The sequence below is a fragment of the Heterodontus francisci genome, chromosome 3 (genome assembly GCF_036365525.1).
Source record: "Heterodontus francisci isolate sHetFra1 chromosome 3, sHetFra1.hap1, whole genome shotgun sequence".
NCBI lineage: Eukaryota > Metazoa > Chordata > Chondrichthyes > Heterodontiformes > Heterodontidae > Heterodontus > Heterodontus francisci.
The window spans coordinates 31754919-31771323 of NC_090373.1; the positions used below are offsets into that span (position 1 = coordinate 31754919).

At 41.6% G+C, this 16405-nt stretch overlaps 2 protein-coding genes across 3 annotated transcripts in view; one reads left to right on the forward strand and one right to left on the reverse strand.

Annotated features, from left to right (window-relative positions):
- The first annotated feature begins 262 nt into the window (after window positions 1–262).
- ntpcr (nucleoside-triphosphatase, cancer-related) lies at window positions 263–6425 on the forward strand. 2 transcript variants are annotated; one of them, XM_068020966.1, is made up of 5 exons: window positions 263–370; window positions 4476–4638; window positions 4729–4828; window positions 5098–5307; window positions 5559–6425. In XM_068020966.1, the coding sequence occupies exons 1-5, from the start codon at window positions 337–339 to the stop codon at window positions 5637–5639; spliced, it is 588 nt and encodes a 195-aa protein (XP_067877067.1). In that variant the 5' UTR covers window positions 263–336; the 3' UTR covers window positions 5640–6425. The 2 variants fall into 2 exon arrangements, with proteins under 2 accessions (XP_067877067.1, XP_067877077.1); XM_068020976.1 differs by lacking the exon at window positions 263–370 and adding an exon at window positions 554–1330.
- Window positions 6426–10130: 3705 nt separating this feature from the next.
- The window catches only part of LOC137366750 (pecanex-like protein 1), a 329693-nt gene continuing 323418 nt past the window's right edge, over window positions 10131–16405 (reverse strand). The window contains exon 35 of the mRNA XM_068028407.1: window positions 10131–10274. Coding sequence (XP_067884508.1) covers window positions 10131–10274 — 144 coding nt within the window. The remainder of the gene's footprint in view (window positions 10275–16405) is intronic.

Genomic DNA, 16405 nt, shown 5'->3' on the forward strand with positions numbered 1-16405 from the left:
GCGTGCGTGCGCGGGCTGCGGGGGTCAGCTGACGGGGCGCGCGTGCGCGGGCTGCGGGGGTCAGCTGACGGGGCGCGCGTGCGCGGGGGTCAGCTGACGGGGCGCGCGCCTGGGGTGGTCAGCTGACGGGGCGCGCGTGCGCGGGCTGCGGGGGTCAGCTGACGGGGCGCGCGTGCGCGGGCTGCGGGGGTCAGCTGACGGGGCGCGCGTGCGCGGGGGCCAGCTGACGGGGCGCGCGCCTGGGGTGGTCAGCTGACGGGGCGCGCGCGCGCCGGCTGCGTAGTTAAGCGCAGGCGTCTTGCTGCCGGTGTTGTGTGGAGGAGGTCGGGCAGTGAGATGGGGAGACATGTTTTCCTGACGGGCCTTCCAGGTAGTGACAGCCAAGGTTCATTTAGCGGTATCGGAGTGTGTGGAAGAGAAAAAACCAAAGTAGCAGCGCAGGCGGTTACCTAATGGGGCCCGGGAAAAGAGTACGGTCTGGAATCGGAGAGCACGCCCCCCCCCCCCCCCTTCAATCCGGATCCTCTTGCATCCCTTCCCCCTCCTGTTTGTGAAATCTTGCTGTGCGTAAGTTGGCTACCGCGTTCCCGCACATTACACCAGTGACCACATTTCAAAAATACTTCATTTGAATAACGAATGCGGTAGTTCTATTGATCGATTAATTAATCAGCTTTTTACACCCCCAAAATATTCCAACACAGCAAACCTCACTGTCCAAGGGTCAGTGTTCTTCCATGGTGTGATAGTCTCCAGAAACCATAAGGACAGAGAACAGCGAGTCACAGTAAATGGTTGCTTTTTCAGACTGGAGGATGGTGAACACTGCTGTTTCTCAAGGGTCACTGTTAGGAACAGTGCTTTTTTTTTATATGCCAGCAAACAAATTAGGAGCAGGAACAGGCCTCTCGAGCCTGTTCTGCCGTTCAATAAGATCATGGCTGGTCGGATTGTAACCTCGACTACATATTCCCCCCTATTCCGGATAACCTTTCACCCCTAGCTCATCAAGAGTCAGTCTATCTCTGCCTTAAAAAATATTTAAAGACTCTGCTTCCACTGCCTTTTGAGGAAGAGAATTCCAAAGACTCTCAACCCTCTTGAGAGAATTTTTCTGCTCATCTCTGTCTTAAATGGATAACTCATTTTTAAACCATGACTGCTAGTTTTAAATTCTCCCACAAGGGGAAACATCCTTTCCACATCCACCCTGTCGAGACCCCTCAGGATCATATATGTTTCAATCAAGGCACCTCTTACTCTCCTAAACGCCAGCGGATACAAGCCTAGCCTGTCCAACGTTTCCTCATGGACAACCCACCCATTCCAGGTATTAGTCTAGTAAAGCTTCTCTGAACTCCTCCGATGCATTTACATCCTTTTGCTATATATAAATGACAGACAAATCTTGGAACACAGAGTAAAATCTCAAAATTTGCCGATGACACCAAACTTGGAGGTGTGGCAAACAGAGAGAATGATATGAATTGCCTGCAACAGGACTAGTGGAGTGAGCAGACAGGTGGCAGATGCAATTTAATACAGACAAGTGTGAGGTGATGCATTTTGGCAGAAGGAATAGGAAAAGGCAATATATACTTAATGATGCAGTTCTAAAGAGTGTGCAGGAACATAGGGACTTGGACATGCCTGTGCATTGTTTTTTGAAGGCAGGACATATTGAGAGAGTAGTTAGTAAAGCATTTTGGATCTTGGGCTTCATAAATAGAGGCATTGAGTACAAAGCAGGGAAGTTATGCTGAATCTTTATAAAGCTCGGGATAGGCCCCAAGTGGAGTATTGCATCCAGTTCTGGTCACCGCACTTTAGTAACGATGTGAGGGTGCAGAGGAGATTCACCAGAATGGTTCCAGGGATGGAAGATTTTAGTTACAAGGTTAGGTTGGAAAAGCTGAGTTTGTTCTCCTTAGAACAAAGGAGATTGAGGGGAGATTTAATAGAAGTGTACAAGATTATGACAGGCTGGGATAAATTGGAAGAGGAAAAACTGTTCCCATTAAATAATGATGCCAGGACTAAGGGACACAGATTGAAAGTTTTAGGCAAGAGATGCAGGGGAATTATGAGGACGGACTATTTTACACCGGGTGGTAATGGCCTGGAAATCGCTTCCCACATGGGTGGTGGAAGCAGAGACAATGAATAACTTCAAGAGGAAGTTGGATGGCCACTTGAAGGAAATAGACTTGCAGGGCTATGGGGATCAAGCAGGGTATTGGGACTGACTGGATTTCTCTGTGGAGAGCTGGCATGGACTCGATGGGCTGAATGGCTGCCTCTTGTGCTGTAAATAGGAGCAGGAGTAGTCCATTCAGCCCTTCAAGCCTGCACCGCCATTCAATACGATCATGGCTGATCATCCAAACTCTTATGTCACATCTACTTGTTATTGGTCTCCAATCTGGAAGTAGGCCATTAGGAACAGACGGTGAGACAAGCCCAGCACCAGAAGGACACAATCAAGTGCCTCCCTTGTAACCCCAGGGAGGGGAGAAGTTCTTTGACCAGCCCTAAATGGCTCCATTAACTGGATTGGGATTGTGCATTTGATTAAATCCTGGGAAGTCTTGCTACAGAAGAATATATGTTACTGGAGTGACCTAGAGACAAAGGAATCCATCACAGTGAGTCTCTGCAGGGTGAGAAATATGACATTTCAAAAGCCAGTTAAGATACCTTTTTTTCAATTTACAATAGAGCAGCACTTTGAATAAAAACTTCTCTCTGGTCTTTCCATTTTTCAACTTGCCTTTCTGGTTTACTTTGCAGGTGGATTTTTGTTTAAACACATTTTAATCAAGATTCAAATTAGGGACACATTTTTAAATTTAAATTGTGAATAGTTTTATGAAAATTTGAGTGTCTATAACACTGGTCCCAGTAGTAGAGAGCAAGAAGTTGCGAGTACAGTGATACCTATCTTTTTGTTTCTCCAAGGGTGCTAAGTTTACTTTTCTCAATGGTGTTGGCAGTGAGAGAAATCGGAATCTATTTGTGTAGGTAAAAATACTTTTCTTCTCGTCCAACTCTTCAAAAAAGCAAGCCAGTTACATTTACACACTGAGACAGTTCTCATAAATCGTTTTATTGCAGGCATGCACAATCTCTCTTCTCCCTCCCCCCCCCCCCCCCAGTTTTACTTTTAAAATAGACTGTTAAAGCCTGCATTAAAATACAAAGGAATGTCATAATATATATGTTAAACGTGGTGCTAATATTGTTTCTAGGCTTTGGTCAGCAGCTGTGAAGAATCCATCAAGGAAAAAAGCTGTGTGTTTGGGTGAGGTGTTAAAGCCATTCTATCAATAGGTTGAGTTGCAAACATGTGGCAATAGAAAATGCCAAAAGTTTAAAAAAAATATACTATATACATAGATATGGGGAGTCAAGACCAAACATAAAGATACTAGGCACCATAAATACAATAACAACTGTCATTTAAATAACACTTTAATGCAGTAAACCAAGGTGCTTCACAGGAGTAAATTCAAACAAAAATTTACACTGAGCCAAAGAAGACGACATTAGGACAGGTGAGCAAAAGCTTGGTCAAAGAATAGTTTTGTTGGATTCATGAATATAAACGTATTTAAAGGTGTCCTGGGTTTCTACACAACATACAATAGCAAAATACACTGCAAAGTTTAGAACTTCAATAATAGCTATAGCTGAAGTGTTAAAGGCACCTTTTTGTAGTTGTGTAGTGGTGCTGTATTAGTACAGTACTGGCAGTCTGAGTCCTACAGTTCCACTGATAATTCAGTTGATGCTTCAGCTCACTTTACAGAGCATGGGAGATTGATGTGTGTAATAAAGTGCAAGAACAAGTGTACTTTTGGGCTTTAATTAGGGAAATGTCTGTCCTCAGAATTTTACAAGAAATGTTATCACTGTAGTTTAGCATTCCTTTTAAAGATGCTTTGTGATGGAAATGGTACGAAAGTCTATCTTCCATATAGGTTTAAAGTCAGGTGATTAAGTAGTTTACCCTACAATGTATGATGGAATGGACTGTAAACATGTTTTTGCATTTTTTAAAAAAGTGTAATTTTTCTTCAGTAAAAACAATTATCTAGTAATTCAGCATATTTTTCTCTGTCACTCAAAGCCCAACCAGAAGTTGCAATAACTGTCAACATAATATTTAGTGTTCTTAATAAAAGGGCTATCACATGATAAATTCCTTATACCTTCAGAGCCACCAAAGGAAGTGCTGAATGTAGGGGAAGCACTTTTCCTGAGAAAGTAGAAGGAAAAGCTACTCAATTATAGAGTGGCATTGGGCGCATCACACTTTTCAAACCCGGGGATTTTGCCTGGTGAGAGGAAACCTAAAGAATGTTTAATCCACAAGGTTTTCTTTAGTCTATTTCATGTTAAATTATTCTAGTTTAGTATAGTTATACTAGCCAATCCTACTTATCAGTTGAAGAAATTGTTTCATTTTTCTCCAGGTGTTGGCAAAACAACCCTAATCCACAAAACCATAGATGTGTTGAAATATTCTGGGGTTTCTGTTGATGGATTTTATACTGAGGAAGTCAGAAAAAATGGAAGAAGGATAGGATTTGATGTTGTTACAGTGTCTGGTAAGCGAGGAACTTTGTCCAGAACTAGGTATAAATTGTTTTCATTCCTCAAACCTATTAAAACATTATTTCAAGATAATGAGTTTGGTAGTTTTAAAAAATATTTTCCTGCCCCCAGCAATGATTCAGGTACTCTGAACAGTGGGAGATACAGAGTTGGTCAATATGCAGTGGATCTTCCATCATTTGAATGCCTGGTTCTGCCACTTCTCAGAAAAGTAGGTGGCGAATTATGATCTCAAAAGATAAACTGGCTCATTTGTTTTCTATCTGTTATAACTGTAGGTCTGTACCATTTGACATGAGACTTGCTCTAATTATGGAAATTCAAATTTAAGTAGAAGAAATTAAAGACTGGCTGTGACAGTTGAGAAAATACTGTCCAAAAATATGAACCTTACGGTGCCATTAGAGAAATCAATAGGTTAGTAGGGTAGCACTCTTTGTTTCACTCTTTGTAGCACATTTGTTTCTCTAATTCTTGTAGGTTAATGGCGGTGATGACATAGAGAAAAAGGTGTACGTGATCGATGAGATAGGAAAGATGGAGCTTTTTAGTGAACCCTTTATCCAGGCTGTACGTCAAATCCTAGATGGAGCTGGTGCCACCATACTCGGGACTATTCCTGTCCCTAAGGGAAAACCTTTAGGACTTGTGGAAGAAATCAGAAGCAGAAGGGATGTTAAAATCTTTAATGTAAGAACTTGCATATTGACATTTGAAACTTGAGCAGGCACAGTGAATTTACTCTTTAAAAAAAAAATTATCAAATAGTAAAATATTTATAAGTTTTTAGAGTTATACTTCAACACTTGAGGACAAAACTACTAAATAATCTTCAGTTTATAAGGACTTTGTTTATACCTTGGTCCATTTTTCCCAAGTCTTGAGATGGCCTTGATTGTAACATGAATATTAACTATTACATTGTTATACTTGTTTTACAGATTACAAAGGATAATAGGAACAGCATTGTGCAAGAGATTGTCACATCAGTGCAAGACTGTCAAAAGTTAAAAGGAAACTGATTTGAATTCCGCTCGGGCTTGGGATTCAGATTGTGGATGATTACTGGAGGATGTGCCCAGTGAGCTGTTCAGCTTTCTGGTTGGGCTTTATATACTGTTTAATGCTTTAGATTTTTTTTGATCTCAACACTATTTTCAGTAATGCTTAAAAGATTTAATGTACTTCAACTTCCAGTGCTAAAATAATTTGTTCTTGTATATAAAAGTGGTTATTTGCATTCATGCTTTTCTCCTAGTTTCTGTATGTTCTTTAAGATAGTGGTTGGATGCTTACAGGAATGTATACTCATTTGGTTTGCTGATCAATGTGTATGAAGTGCATGGAAGCAACAGTCAAGTGATCTGAAAGTTTAAGAACAATCGTGGGAAGTCTTGTCCTCCAAACTGAGCTGATGTAAAATTAAGACGTTTTAAATATGAGAACACATTTGAAATAGGGCTATCCTCATGGTTGCCACACAAACAGCTTTTGTGCATTTCCTGAGGAAATAGATTTTTTGTTTTGCTAATGAAAGTCATTCAATTCCAAACTTTAAAATTATAAAATAAAAGAGAGATATCACTACTGTTTGAGATCAGTACTCTTTTAACTCTTTTAAAATAGCTGCTGGTATCCAATCCTGCCCACGTTAGTAAATTCCAGGAAGTGGTTTGTTTTTTGATCAATATAGCCATCTGGCCTGTCTGTGCAAATTAAACTTCTAATACGTTGTATAATCTTCATTATGGCATGCTTTGTTGATGCTGTTCTGCTGCTAATCAATTAAAACTCAGTTAATCATGCAACAGAGTCAAGAGTGAACCAAAAGAAGTTGGACCTACAAATGTCAATATAACATTCCAAATCTTCATTATTACCTCTTATATTTAGTGGAAAATGCAGTATCTTGCAGCCACTGAGAGTTTTCTATAGTTTTCTTTTGTTTTTGCAATTACCTTACTGTTAGTAAGCACAAAATTTAATTAAAAAGGTAGGTTGCTCATGTAGTGTGACAATCTACATTCCCTCAACTGCACCTAACTTCAACATATGTCAACTTTGTCAGTATTCCAAAAGTGATGGTCTTGGGCCTGTTTGTACAACAGTTAGATATTGGAACATCATAAACCAGGCATATGCAAACTATGCTTCCATGGGCCATTTTAGGTGCATACCATGAGAGCCACAATCCATGCTCCCATTAAGTTACACATCCCTCAGATTATGGATATTAAAACATATTGGTGTTCTGATTTGGAATTATCCAGAAATGAAACAGTAGTATTAAAAGGAGCTCTCTCCAAACCAGAGAATTTAAACAAAACAATCCAGTGAATAAAGTATGCATACAAATAGAACTGGGTTACTTTGACTTGCGAGGGTTTAGGGACTGCATGTGACCTGAGGGCTTACAGGTTGGACACCACTGCCTTGAGCCAAACTCTCTGATGTAATACTTGGCATCATCCTGTGTGGTATTTATATTCTGTTTCCTGTTAGTGCTATGCATTTTTTGTACTGGTCCACCTAACAAGATTTCAAAAAGGCAGCATCTTTTACAAAAAACAATTACAAAGAACTTCATCTTTGTTAGCCGTTACTACTCTTCGTCTTCACCTGTTTAAATTATTATCCTAAACAGAAAGACTCTTTTGGGAGGACAGAGAGGGTTAATAGCTTGGAGCAGTTACTGATCTTGCTGACATGAGGCTGAATTCGTACTGTATTTGCCTATGTAACAGTGACTACATTTCACAAGTAATTCATTGGCTGTAAAGTGCCTTGCGATGTGAAAGGTGCTGTACAATTGCAAATTTGTTCATTTTCTTCTTCATCAATCTGAACTTCATTCAAAATTCCAGTGGTAGAAAGACCCAGTGCTGCTGAACTACCCTGTCCTATGTGGAAGACCCTCAGAAATTATATAAATCTTACGGGTGCTGAACATACCATGGCTTGATTGCAAGTGGAAGGTGTCAGGAAAACCCTACATGCCAAATGAGAAACATTTAATTTCATCAGTTGGAAACTTACTGCAGACTTTTAATGATGAAAAACCCTACAAGTAACTTTAAAAAACCTAGCAACCAAGATGGCCACTGGTATGTACATTTGAAATACCAGGAGATTGGACTGGAGACATAAAGTCTAACAAGCCCAGCCAGGGCAATGTCTTTAAGTGATTAAATTACTTAGGATGGCTTCATTAGCACGGCAATCAAGGCCATCCCCACCCATTGACTTTGAAAGAGACAACCCCTTCCAAGTGTGAATGGACACTTTGGGGCATGTCGAACCTTGAATTTCATTAGAAAATTCTGGAAAAACCTGAGAATACGGCTGCTCTCCTGTCTCTCTCTCTCCCCAGAAAACATCAAGTGAAAACTGTCTGCGACTGGGGGACCCTCCAGGGCTACAGACCGCTACAACCAGAAACCAGGAAAAGAGAACCAACTACAAATTCTGCCTTCAGGAAAATCCTGAGCACAGCAAGCCAGCCAACATACACTTTGACCAACCAAGAACTTCAAGCATACAGCTTCAGCTGAGGACTACTGGATCACACACTTTACAGACTTTATTTACGTTCCATTTATTCTGGACATTAATCCAACCACCAAATCTATTTTCCCTCCTGTAATCTACTTGTGTGTGTGTGTGTGATTCACATGTGAATGTGCATGAATGTGTAGCATATTTTTAGGTATTTTAAATCAGGTTAGATTGTTAAGTATAATAAACTTACCTCTTGTTTAAACTCAAGAAAACCTGTCCGATTGGTTCTTTTGCAATCACAGGAAAGGAAAAAGGTAAATAAAATACACTCAGAGGTGGTAAGCACAACCACTGTTTAAAAGGAATAAACCCAGTTGCGGGCAATTAAGAGGAAGGGGCAAGAGGGGAGCCTGAGACCCTCACCTGGCCGTAACAAAGGTATTATGCTCATCTCACACAGGGATTTACTGTTAGTGGGGGTGGGGTTCATATAAATTAGAAGCAAGCCAATAATCTACAGATGTTCCTGATCTCCTAAACTTAATGCTGTGACCTTTTAGTTTTTAAGCCTGTAAACAGCCAGCATCCTTTAGCTCATTTTGACCAGAAGTCAGTGCACATGTTTGCTGCTGTCAGGAATTGTAGTTTCGGGCATGATATCTGCACCAGCTGCAAATCCAAACATTTAAATAAAGGCAGAGTTTCATTTATATAGCACTTTTCATGACCGCCGGATGTTTCAAAGCTGAAAATTCTGAAGTTTGGATGCTAATGTTGGCAAGAGAAGCAGATGAACGTGTAATGCATCTTTATGACATTCCCTTTATTGACGTGCTAAATTAGCAGACAGTGGAATGTCATATGAACACACTAAGCACTTGTCTAACAGAACCTGCCTTTTGTCACTTTGAGCCTCGATCTTTAACTTTCAGCCTTTCTGCACTCATTTTGGAACTGGTTTGAACCTGTTCTTGATAAGCTGGTGTTTTTTCTCTGCAGCAGAGGAGAAGCAACTGGACTTTGACATGAGCAGACCCTACGTGGGCGTCCCCCTCTCTCCATTCTAGCTTGAAACCTTTCAAATCATGCCTGCTGACTGACCACCTTTGCATACTCAGGCTATAATCAGAAACCCCATTGAGGAAATCATCCGCATTGCTATCGCCAAGAGACTCACTGAACCAGTCATCTACCTCTTCAAACTAAAAGCCTCAGGACCACTGAATTCAGCGAGAAGCCAGCTGAATCACCAATCTCCAAAGACTTTTTTATGGCCTCTAACTCAACCCATCTACCTTTCCCCACTCTGTAACCTATTTGTGTATGTGCAAACCTCTAGTGTGTGTGAGAGTAGAAGTTGGCATGTTGTTTATTCTTTTATTAGTTTGGTTTAAGTACAATAAAGTTAACCTTTCTTTGTTAACTCAAGAAAACCTGTCTGATTGGTTCTTGAAATGATCACAGTAAGTAATCAAACACCTACTGAATTGGCCAGTACATCCACTTTAATAAAGAATTAAACATGATGTAGTCTAACAAGGAGAGGAAAAAGAGGGAAGCCCTTTAACCCCTCCTCACTTGACCATAACAATCTGAAGTGGTGAGTGTCTGTTTACACTATTGGGATAAAGTATCAGCAGCTTATCAGTGACAGTATACATCATGATGAACTGATGTCAGATACAACAAGAAAAAAATCTAAATAGGTGCAGAGAGTCAAAATGATTTGGTGGTTCTATCATGCTTTCCTTGTAGTGGAAGATAAGGCTGAATGTTTGAGTAACTATTTAGGATCACCCAGTTTGTTTTATGCTGATGATAATCAGGCATTTTAAGGACTAAAATCGACAATAGCAGCTGAACCTGGCATTTCAGTAAAACATTAGATTTAAAAGACAATGAATCACCAACCCCACTCTCAAATGATTGCTCTTATTTCAAACAGAAGTTTTAAACAAAACACTATCCAAGAAAGAATATCTATAGAAGTAGTGTGGAGATAAATGCAATTTTGGTTAGTCCTCATCACTTGGTTCAGATGTGGGCTTCATGTTCCACTGACTCGACACAAGTCCACCACCTCCTTGCTCCACATTTAGACTATTCAGACAATTAATCAATTGCGGGGTATTGACATTGCCAACTGGAAAAACTACACCCTGTATTAAAGAAGCATTCTTAGGTTATGTGGAGATGAATATCTGTGTAGAAATTGGATCACCTACCTACACTAACTGTAGACCAAATTAAGTTCAAACTCACCTGTAAGCTCAACACAAGAGTCTTCGCCCTGAAGGATGAAGAATGACACCCTTCTATTATTGATGATGCATTAAATTGCCTTGTTTGGCCCCATAAATTATAGCAGCCACTGTGGTGTTCAAATACTATCAATAAACCTTTCAGCAAACAAGGTAAAAATTGCAATGTTTAATTTTCTGAAATGATATAAAGATTCAATACTGCATCATGCATAACAATTTAAACAGTGTTCATAAAATTCCAAGACAACTGATTTAACATAAATATATACTGTATTTTAAGTTAGCAGAAATAAGATCTAGAATCTGATATTTATAGTGCATATTCCCACGATGTATAAAGAATGCACAAATGTGCCTATAGTTCAAGAATATGTTCAGTGCAATGACATTGTATAATTAAACTTTACATGGTTTAATGTTTAAAAACAAGTTACATTCCATTCTATTCTATAATTTGATCCAATAATATCTTAAACCTTCCATTTTCATTTAAACTAACAGGGCTTTAAGTTTATAAGTATTATTTAGCATATCTCACCAGGCAATCTCATGCAGTTATATTTAGTGCAGGACTCTGAGTAGCCCAACGCATAATTCATCTTTTCCCTGTGCATCATCAGTATAAAGCAGAGAATGCTGAACTCCTGATATTACATTGACTTGTTATATGTCCATAAATCTGTGCTTGAAAAGGTAAAAATAAATTTTAAAAAACACCTTTTAAAACTTCATTTCAGTAATTTGAAGGAATAATTAATTGTTGAAATGATCTATGCTATTTCCAAGAATCAAAAACACTGCAGAAATGTAACAATGAAACAAGAAAAGCATAATTATGAATTATTCAAAACATTACAAGCAGTGCTAATGTGCACTAGAGTAAGGCAGTAAAAAAAAGTACTGAGGACAGTTAGTTCTCTTAACTGGTATTGCACATCAAGTATCTTCCGACAGGAAAGCACACTTTCTGCAATAACTCAACATGGTTACTATCAACCAGTTAAAAAGAACTGATAATTGTATAATCATCAATTTAAGAAGACATGCAAATAAGTGAAGATGTTTTCAATGAAAAAGCCACCTCTGCTACTAGTCACCTTTTCTGTTATGGTGATTATCTTTCTTTCTTTCTTTCTTTTGGGCCTCCTTATCTCGAGAGACAATGGATACGCGCCTGGAGGTGGTCAGTGGTTTGTGAAGCAGCGCCTGGAGTGGCTATAAAGGCCAATTCTGGAGTGACAGGCTCTTCCACAGGTGCTGCAGAGAAATTTGTTTGTTGGGGCTGTTGCACAGTTGGCTCTCCCCTTGCGCCTCTGTCTTTTTTCCTGCCAACTACTAAGTCTCTTCGACTCGCCACAATTTAGCCCTGTCTTTATGGCTGCCCGCCAGCTCTGGCGAATGCTGGCAACTGACTCCCACGACTTGTGATCAATGTCACACGATTTCATGTCGCGTTTGCAGACGTCTTTATAACGGAGACATGGACGGCCGGTGGGTCTGATACCAGTGGCGAGCTCGCTGTACAATGTGTCTTTGGGGATCCTGCCATCTTCCATGCGGCTCACATGGCCAAGCCATCTCAAGCGCCGCTGACTCAGTAGTGTGTATAAGCTGGGGATGTTGGCCGCTTCAAGGACTTCTGTGTTGGAGATATAGTCCTGCCACCTGATGCCAAGTATTCTCCGAAGGCAGCGAAGATGGAATGAATTGAGACGTCGCTCTTGGCTGGCATACGTTGTCCAGGCCTCGCTGCCGTAGAGCAAGGTACTGAGGACACAGGCCTGATACACTCGGACTTTTGTGTTCCGTGTCAGTGCGCCATTTTCCCACACTCTCTTGGCCAGTCTGAACATAGCAGTGGAAGCCTTACCCATGCGCTTGTTGATTTCTGCATCTAGAGACAGGTTACTGGTGATAGTTGAGCCTAGGTAGGTGAACTCTTGAACCACTTCCAGAGCGTGGTCGCCAATATTGATGGATGGAGCATTTCTGACATCCTGCCCCATGATGTTCGTTTTCTTGAGGCTGATGGTTAGGCCAAATTCATTGCAGGCAGACGCAAACCTGTCGATGAGACTCTGCAGGCATTCTTCAGTGTGAGATGTTAAAGCAGCATCGTCAGCAAAGAGGAGTTCTCTGATGAGGACTTTCCGTACTTTGGACTTCGCTCTTAGACGGGCAAGGTTGAACAACCTGCCCCCTGATCTTGTGTGGAGGAAAATTCCTTCTTCAGAGGATTTGAACGCATGTGAAAGCAGCAGGGAGAAGAAAATCCCAAAAAGTGTGGGTGCGAGAACACAGCCCTGTTTCACACCACTCAGGATAGGAAAGGGCTCTGATGAGGAGCCACCATGTTGAATTGTGCCTTTCATATTGTCATGGAATGAGGTGATGATACTTAGTAGCTTTGGTGGACATCCGATCTTTTCTAGTAGTCTGAAGAGACCACGTCTGCTGACGAGGTCAAAGGCTTTGGTGAGATCAATGAAAGCAATGTAGAGGGGCATCTGTTGTTCACGGCATTTCTCCTGTATCTGACGAAGGGAGAACAGCATGTCAATAGTCGATCTCTCTGCACGAAAGCCACACTGTGCCTCAGGGTAGACGCGCTCGGCCAGCTTCTGGAGCCTGTTCAGAGCGACTCGGGCAAAGACTTTCCCCACTATGCTGAGCAGGGAGATTCCACGGTAGTTGTTGCAGTCACCGCGGTCACCTTTGTTTTTATAGAGGGTGATGATGTTGGCATCGCGCATGTCCTGGGGTACTGCTCCCTCGTCCCAGCACAGGCATAGCAGTTCATGTAGTGCTGAGAGTATAGCAGGCTTGGCACTCTTGATTATTTCAGGGGTAATGCTGTCCTTCCCAGGGGCTTTTCCGCTGGCTAGGGAATCAATGGCATCACTGAGTTCCGATTTGGTTGGCTGTATGTCCAGCTCATCCATGACTGGTAGAGGCTGGGCTGCATTGAGGGCAGTCTCAGTGACAGCATTCTCCCTGGAGTACAGTTCTAGGTAGTGCTCAACCCAGCGGTCCATCTGTTTGCGTTGGTCAGTGATTATGTCCCCCGATTTAGATTTGAGGGGGGTGATCTTCTTGATGGTTGGCCCAAGAGCTCTCTTCATACCATCATACATTCCTCTGATGTTTCCGGTGTCTGAGGCCAAACTAACATATTCAAAATTCCGAAAGAGTTGGATAACTGTTTCTGATCCTCTGAACAGATTGTACATACTTGCACATTCTCTCAAATGGCCAAATTTTCATACCTACTTTGCCTTGCCATTTAATAGTAAACAGTGCAAAAGGCTGAGAAGATCTAACTGATCTAATTACACATCAATACTGTGGTAACTCAAAGACTCAAAATTCAACAGGAATTTTAAACTACTAAAAAGCAAATTAGGACATTGCGTATTACTAAAAACAAATAGAAAGCTAGGAGGAAATTAAAGGAGAAATTGCCTTGTGGAAAAGTTTTTTCTTGTCTATTGCAAACCAATTCCAGATATCCAAACACTTATGTTGCTGTTATGTGGTGTGGTTTGTAATATTGAATTTGTTCACCGGCAGAGGATATCCTTCCTGCTCCATCTTACACTGCATGCTACATAGTCTGACTTTATGGTTCTCTGCAATATGACAATATGAAAGGCACAATTCAACATGGTGGCTCCTCATCAGAGCCCTTTCCTATCCTGAGTGGTGTGAAACAGGGCTGTGTTCTCGCACCCACACTTTTTGGGATTTTCTTCTCCCTGCTGCTTTCACATGCGTTCAAATCCTCTGAAGAAGGAATTTTCCTCCACACAAGATCAGGGGGCAGGTTGTTCAACCTTGCCCGTCTAAGAGCGAAGTCCAAAGTACGGAAAGTCCTCATCAGAGAACTCCTCTTTGCTGACGATGCTGCTTTAACATCTCACACTGAAGAATGCCTGCAGAGTCTCATCGACAGGTTTGCGTCTGCCTGCAATGAATTTGGCCTAACCATCAGCCTCAAGAAAACGAACATCATGGGGCAGGATGTCAGAAATGCTCCATCCATCAATATTGGCGACCACGCTCTGGAAGTGGTTCAAGAGTTCACCTACCTAGGCTCAACTATCACCAGTAACCTGTCTCTAGATGCAGAAATCAACAAGCGCATGGGTAAGGCTTCCACTGCTATGTTCAGACTGGCCAAGAGAGTGTGGGAAAATGGCGCACTGACACGGAACACAAAAGTCCGAGTGTATCAGGCCTGTGTCCTCAGTACCTTGCTCTACGGCAGCGAGGCCTGGACAACGTATGCCAGCCAAGAGCGACGTCTCAATTCATTCCATCTTCGCTGCCTTCGGAGAATACTTGGCATCAGGTGGCAGGACTATATCTCCAACACAGAAGTCCTTGAAGCGGCCAACATCCCCAGCTTATACACACTACTGAGTCAGCGGCGCTTGAGATGGCTTGGCCATGTGAGCCGCATGGAAGATGGCAGGATCCCCAAAGACACATTGTACAGCGAGCTCGCCACTGGTGTCAGACCCACCGGCCGTCCATGTCTCCGTTATAAAGACGTCTGCAAACGCGACATGAAATCGTGTGACATTGATCACAAGTCGTGGGAGTCAGTTGCCAGCATTCGCCAGAGCTGGCGGGCAGCCATAAAGACAGGGCTAAATTGTGGCGAGTCGAAGAGACTTAGTAGTTGGCAGGAAAAAAGACAGAGGCGCAAGGGGAGAGCCAACTGTGCAACAGCCCCAACAAACAAATTTCTCTGCAGCACCTGTGGAAGAGCCTGTCACTCCAGAATTGGCCTTTATAGCCACTCCAGGCGCTGCTTCACAAACCACTGACCACCTCCAGGCGCGTATCCATTGTCTCTCGAGATAAGGAGGCCCAAAAGAAAAGAGCAGCTATAAAATTTTGCCTCATAAGTGAGACTGATGTCAATTTTTATCAGGCAAGACCCTGTGAAAAGATGAATTGCACTGCTATTTTTGTCTGATTATGCTTCCATGAAGTGCCTTGGGATGTTTTTCTATGTTAAAAGCACTATATAAATGCAAGTTGTTTTCATAGGCACAGGAGTGGGAACAGTAGGCAAATGATTTTGTTCATGAATAAACTATTAGAAATGATAATACTGGAAGGCAAAGTGGAAACTGCAGAAAGGGAGAAAGTTAAATGGATAATCAGAAAACACTTCAGTTACCCTCTACCCACTAGCTACAATGTAGCATAGTTTGATGGCCTTGCCCAGTCAGTTGCTCCCCATGGCAAGGGATTCATAGGGTTTCCAGCACTGAAATAGGTCACTTGGTCTGTTGTACTTGTGTCAGTGCTAGCTGTAACTGAAGCTGCCTACTCTAATCACATTTATCTACACTTTCTCTATATTCTTTTACATTCTTTTCAAATACTTAACTAATTCCTTTTTAAATCTAAATGTTTTTCTTCCTAAATATCCATGTGTGATAAAGCATTCCATGATCTGGTAACTCTCAATTTCTCCTTCATTCTTCAAGTGATATTCTTCAGTTTATGATGACTTATTACTAACCAATGGAAGCACTCTTTCACTATTTATCATCTCAAAACCTTTTATAATTTTGAACATCTCTAGTAGATCCCCGGAACCTTACTGTTCCAGTGAACAGTCCCAATTTTTCAAGCCTTTCTTTGTAACTATAACCTCTCAGTCCTGGTGTTCTACTGAATCTGCAGTGGACATTTTCCACAGCTCCAATTGCTTTCCTATAATGGGGTAGTCAAAGTGCACACAGTACTCCAAGTGTGCCTAACTAGTATCATAGAATAGAATTATACAGCACAGAAGGAGGCCTTTTGGTTCTTCATGCCTGTGCCAGCTCTTTCAAAGAATTATTCAATTAGACCCACTACCCTACCCTTCCCCATAACCTTGCAAATTTTTCCTTTTCAAGTATATATCAAATATGTGTCAGCCCTGGGTCAATGGATAGCACTCTCACCTGAGTCAGAAGTTGTGGGTTCAAGTCCCACTCCAGAGCTCAAAAATCTAGGCTGAC

Bases quoted from the DNA above. Each gene is read 5' to 3' on its own strand.
- ntpcr (XM_068020966.1), top strand. From the start codon at position 337: ATGGGGAGACATGTTTTCCTGACGGGCCTTCCAG. The intron at 371-4,475 runs GTAGTGACAGCC...ATTTTTCTCCAG, and splicing joins TTTCCTGACGGGCCTTCCAG to GTGTTGGCAAAACAACCCTA. The intron at 4,829-5,097 runs GTAGGTGGCGAA...TAATTCTTGTAG, and splicing joins TTCTGCCACTTCTCAGAAAA to GTTAATGGCGGTGATGACAT.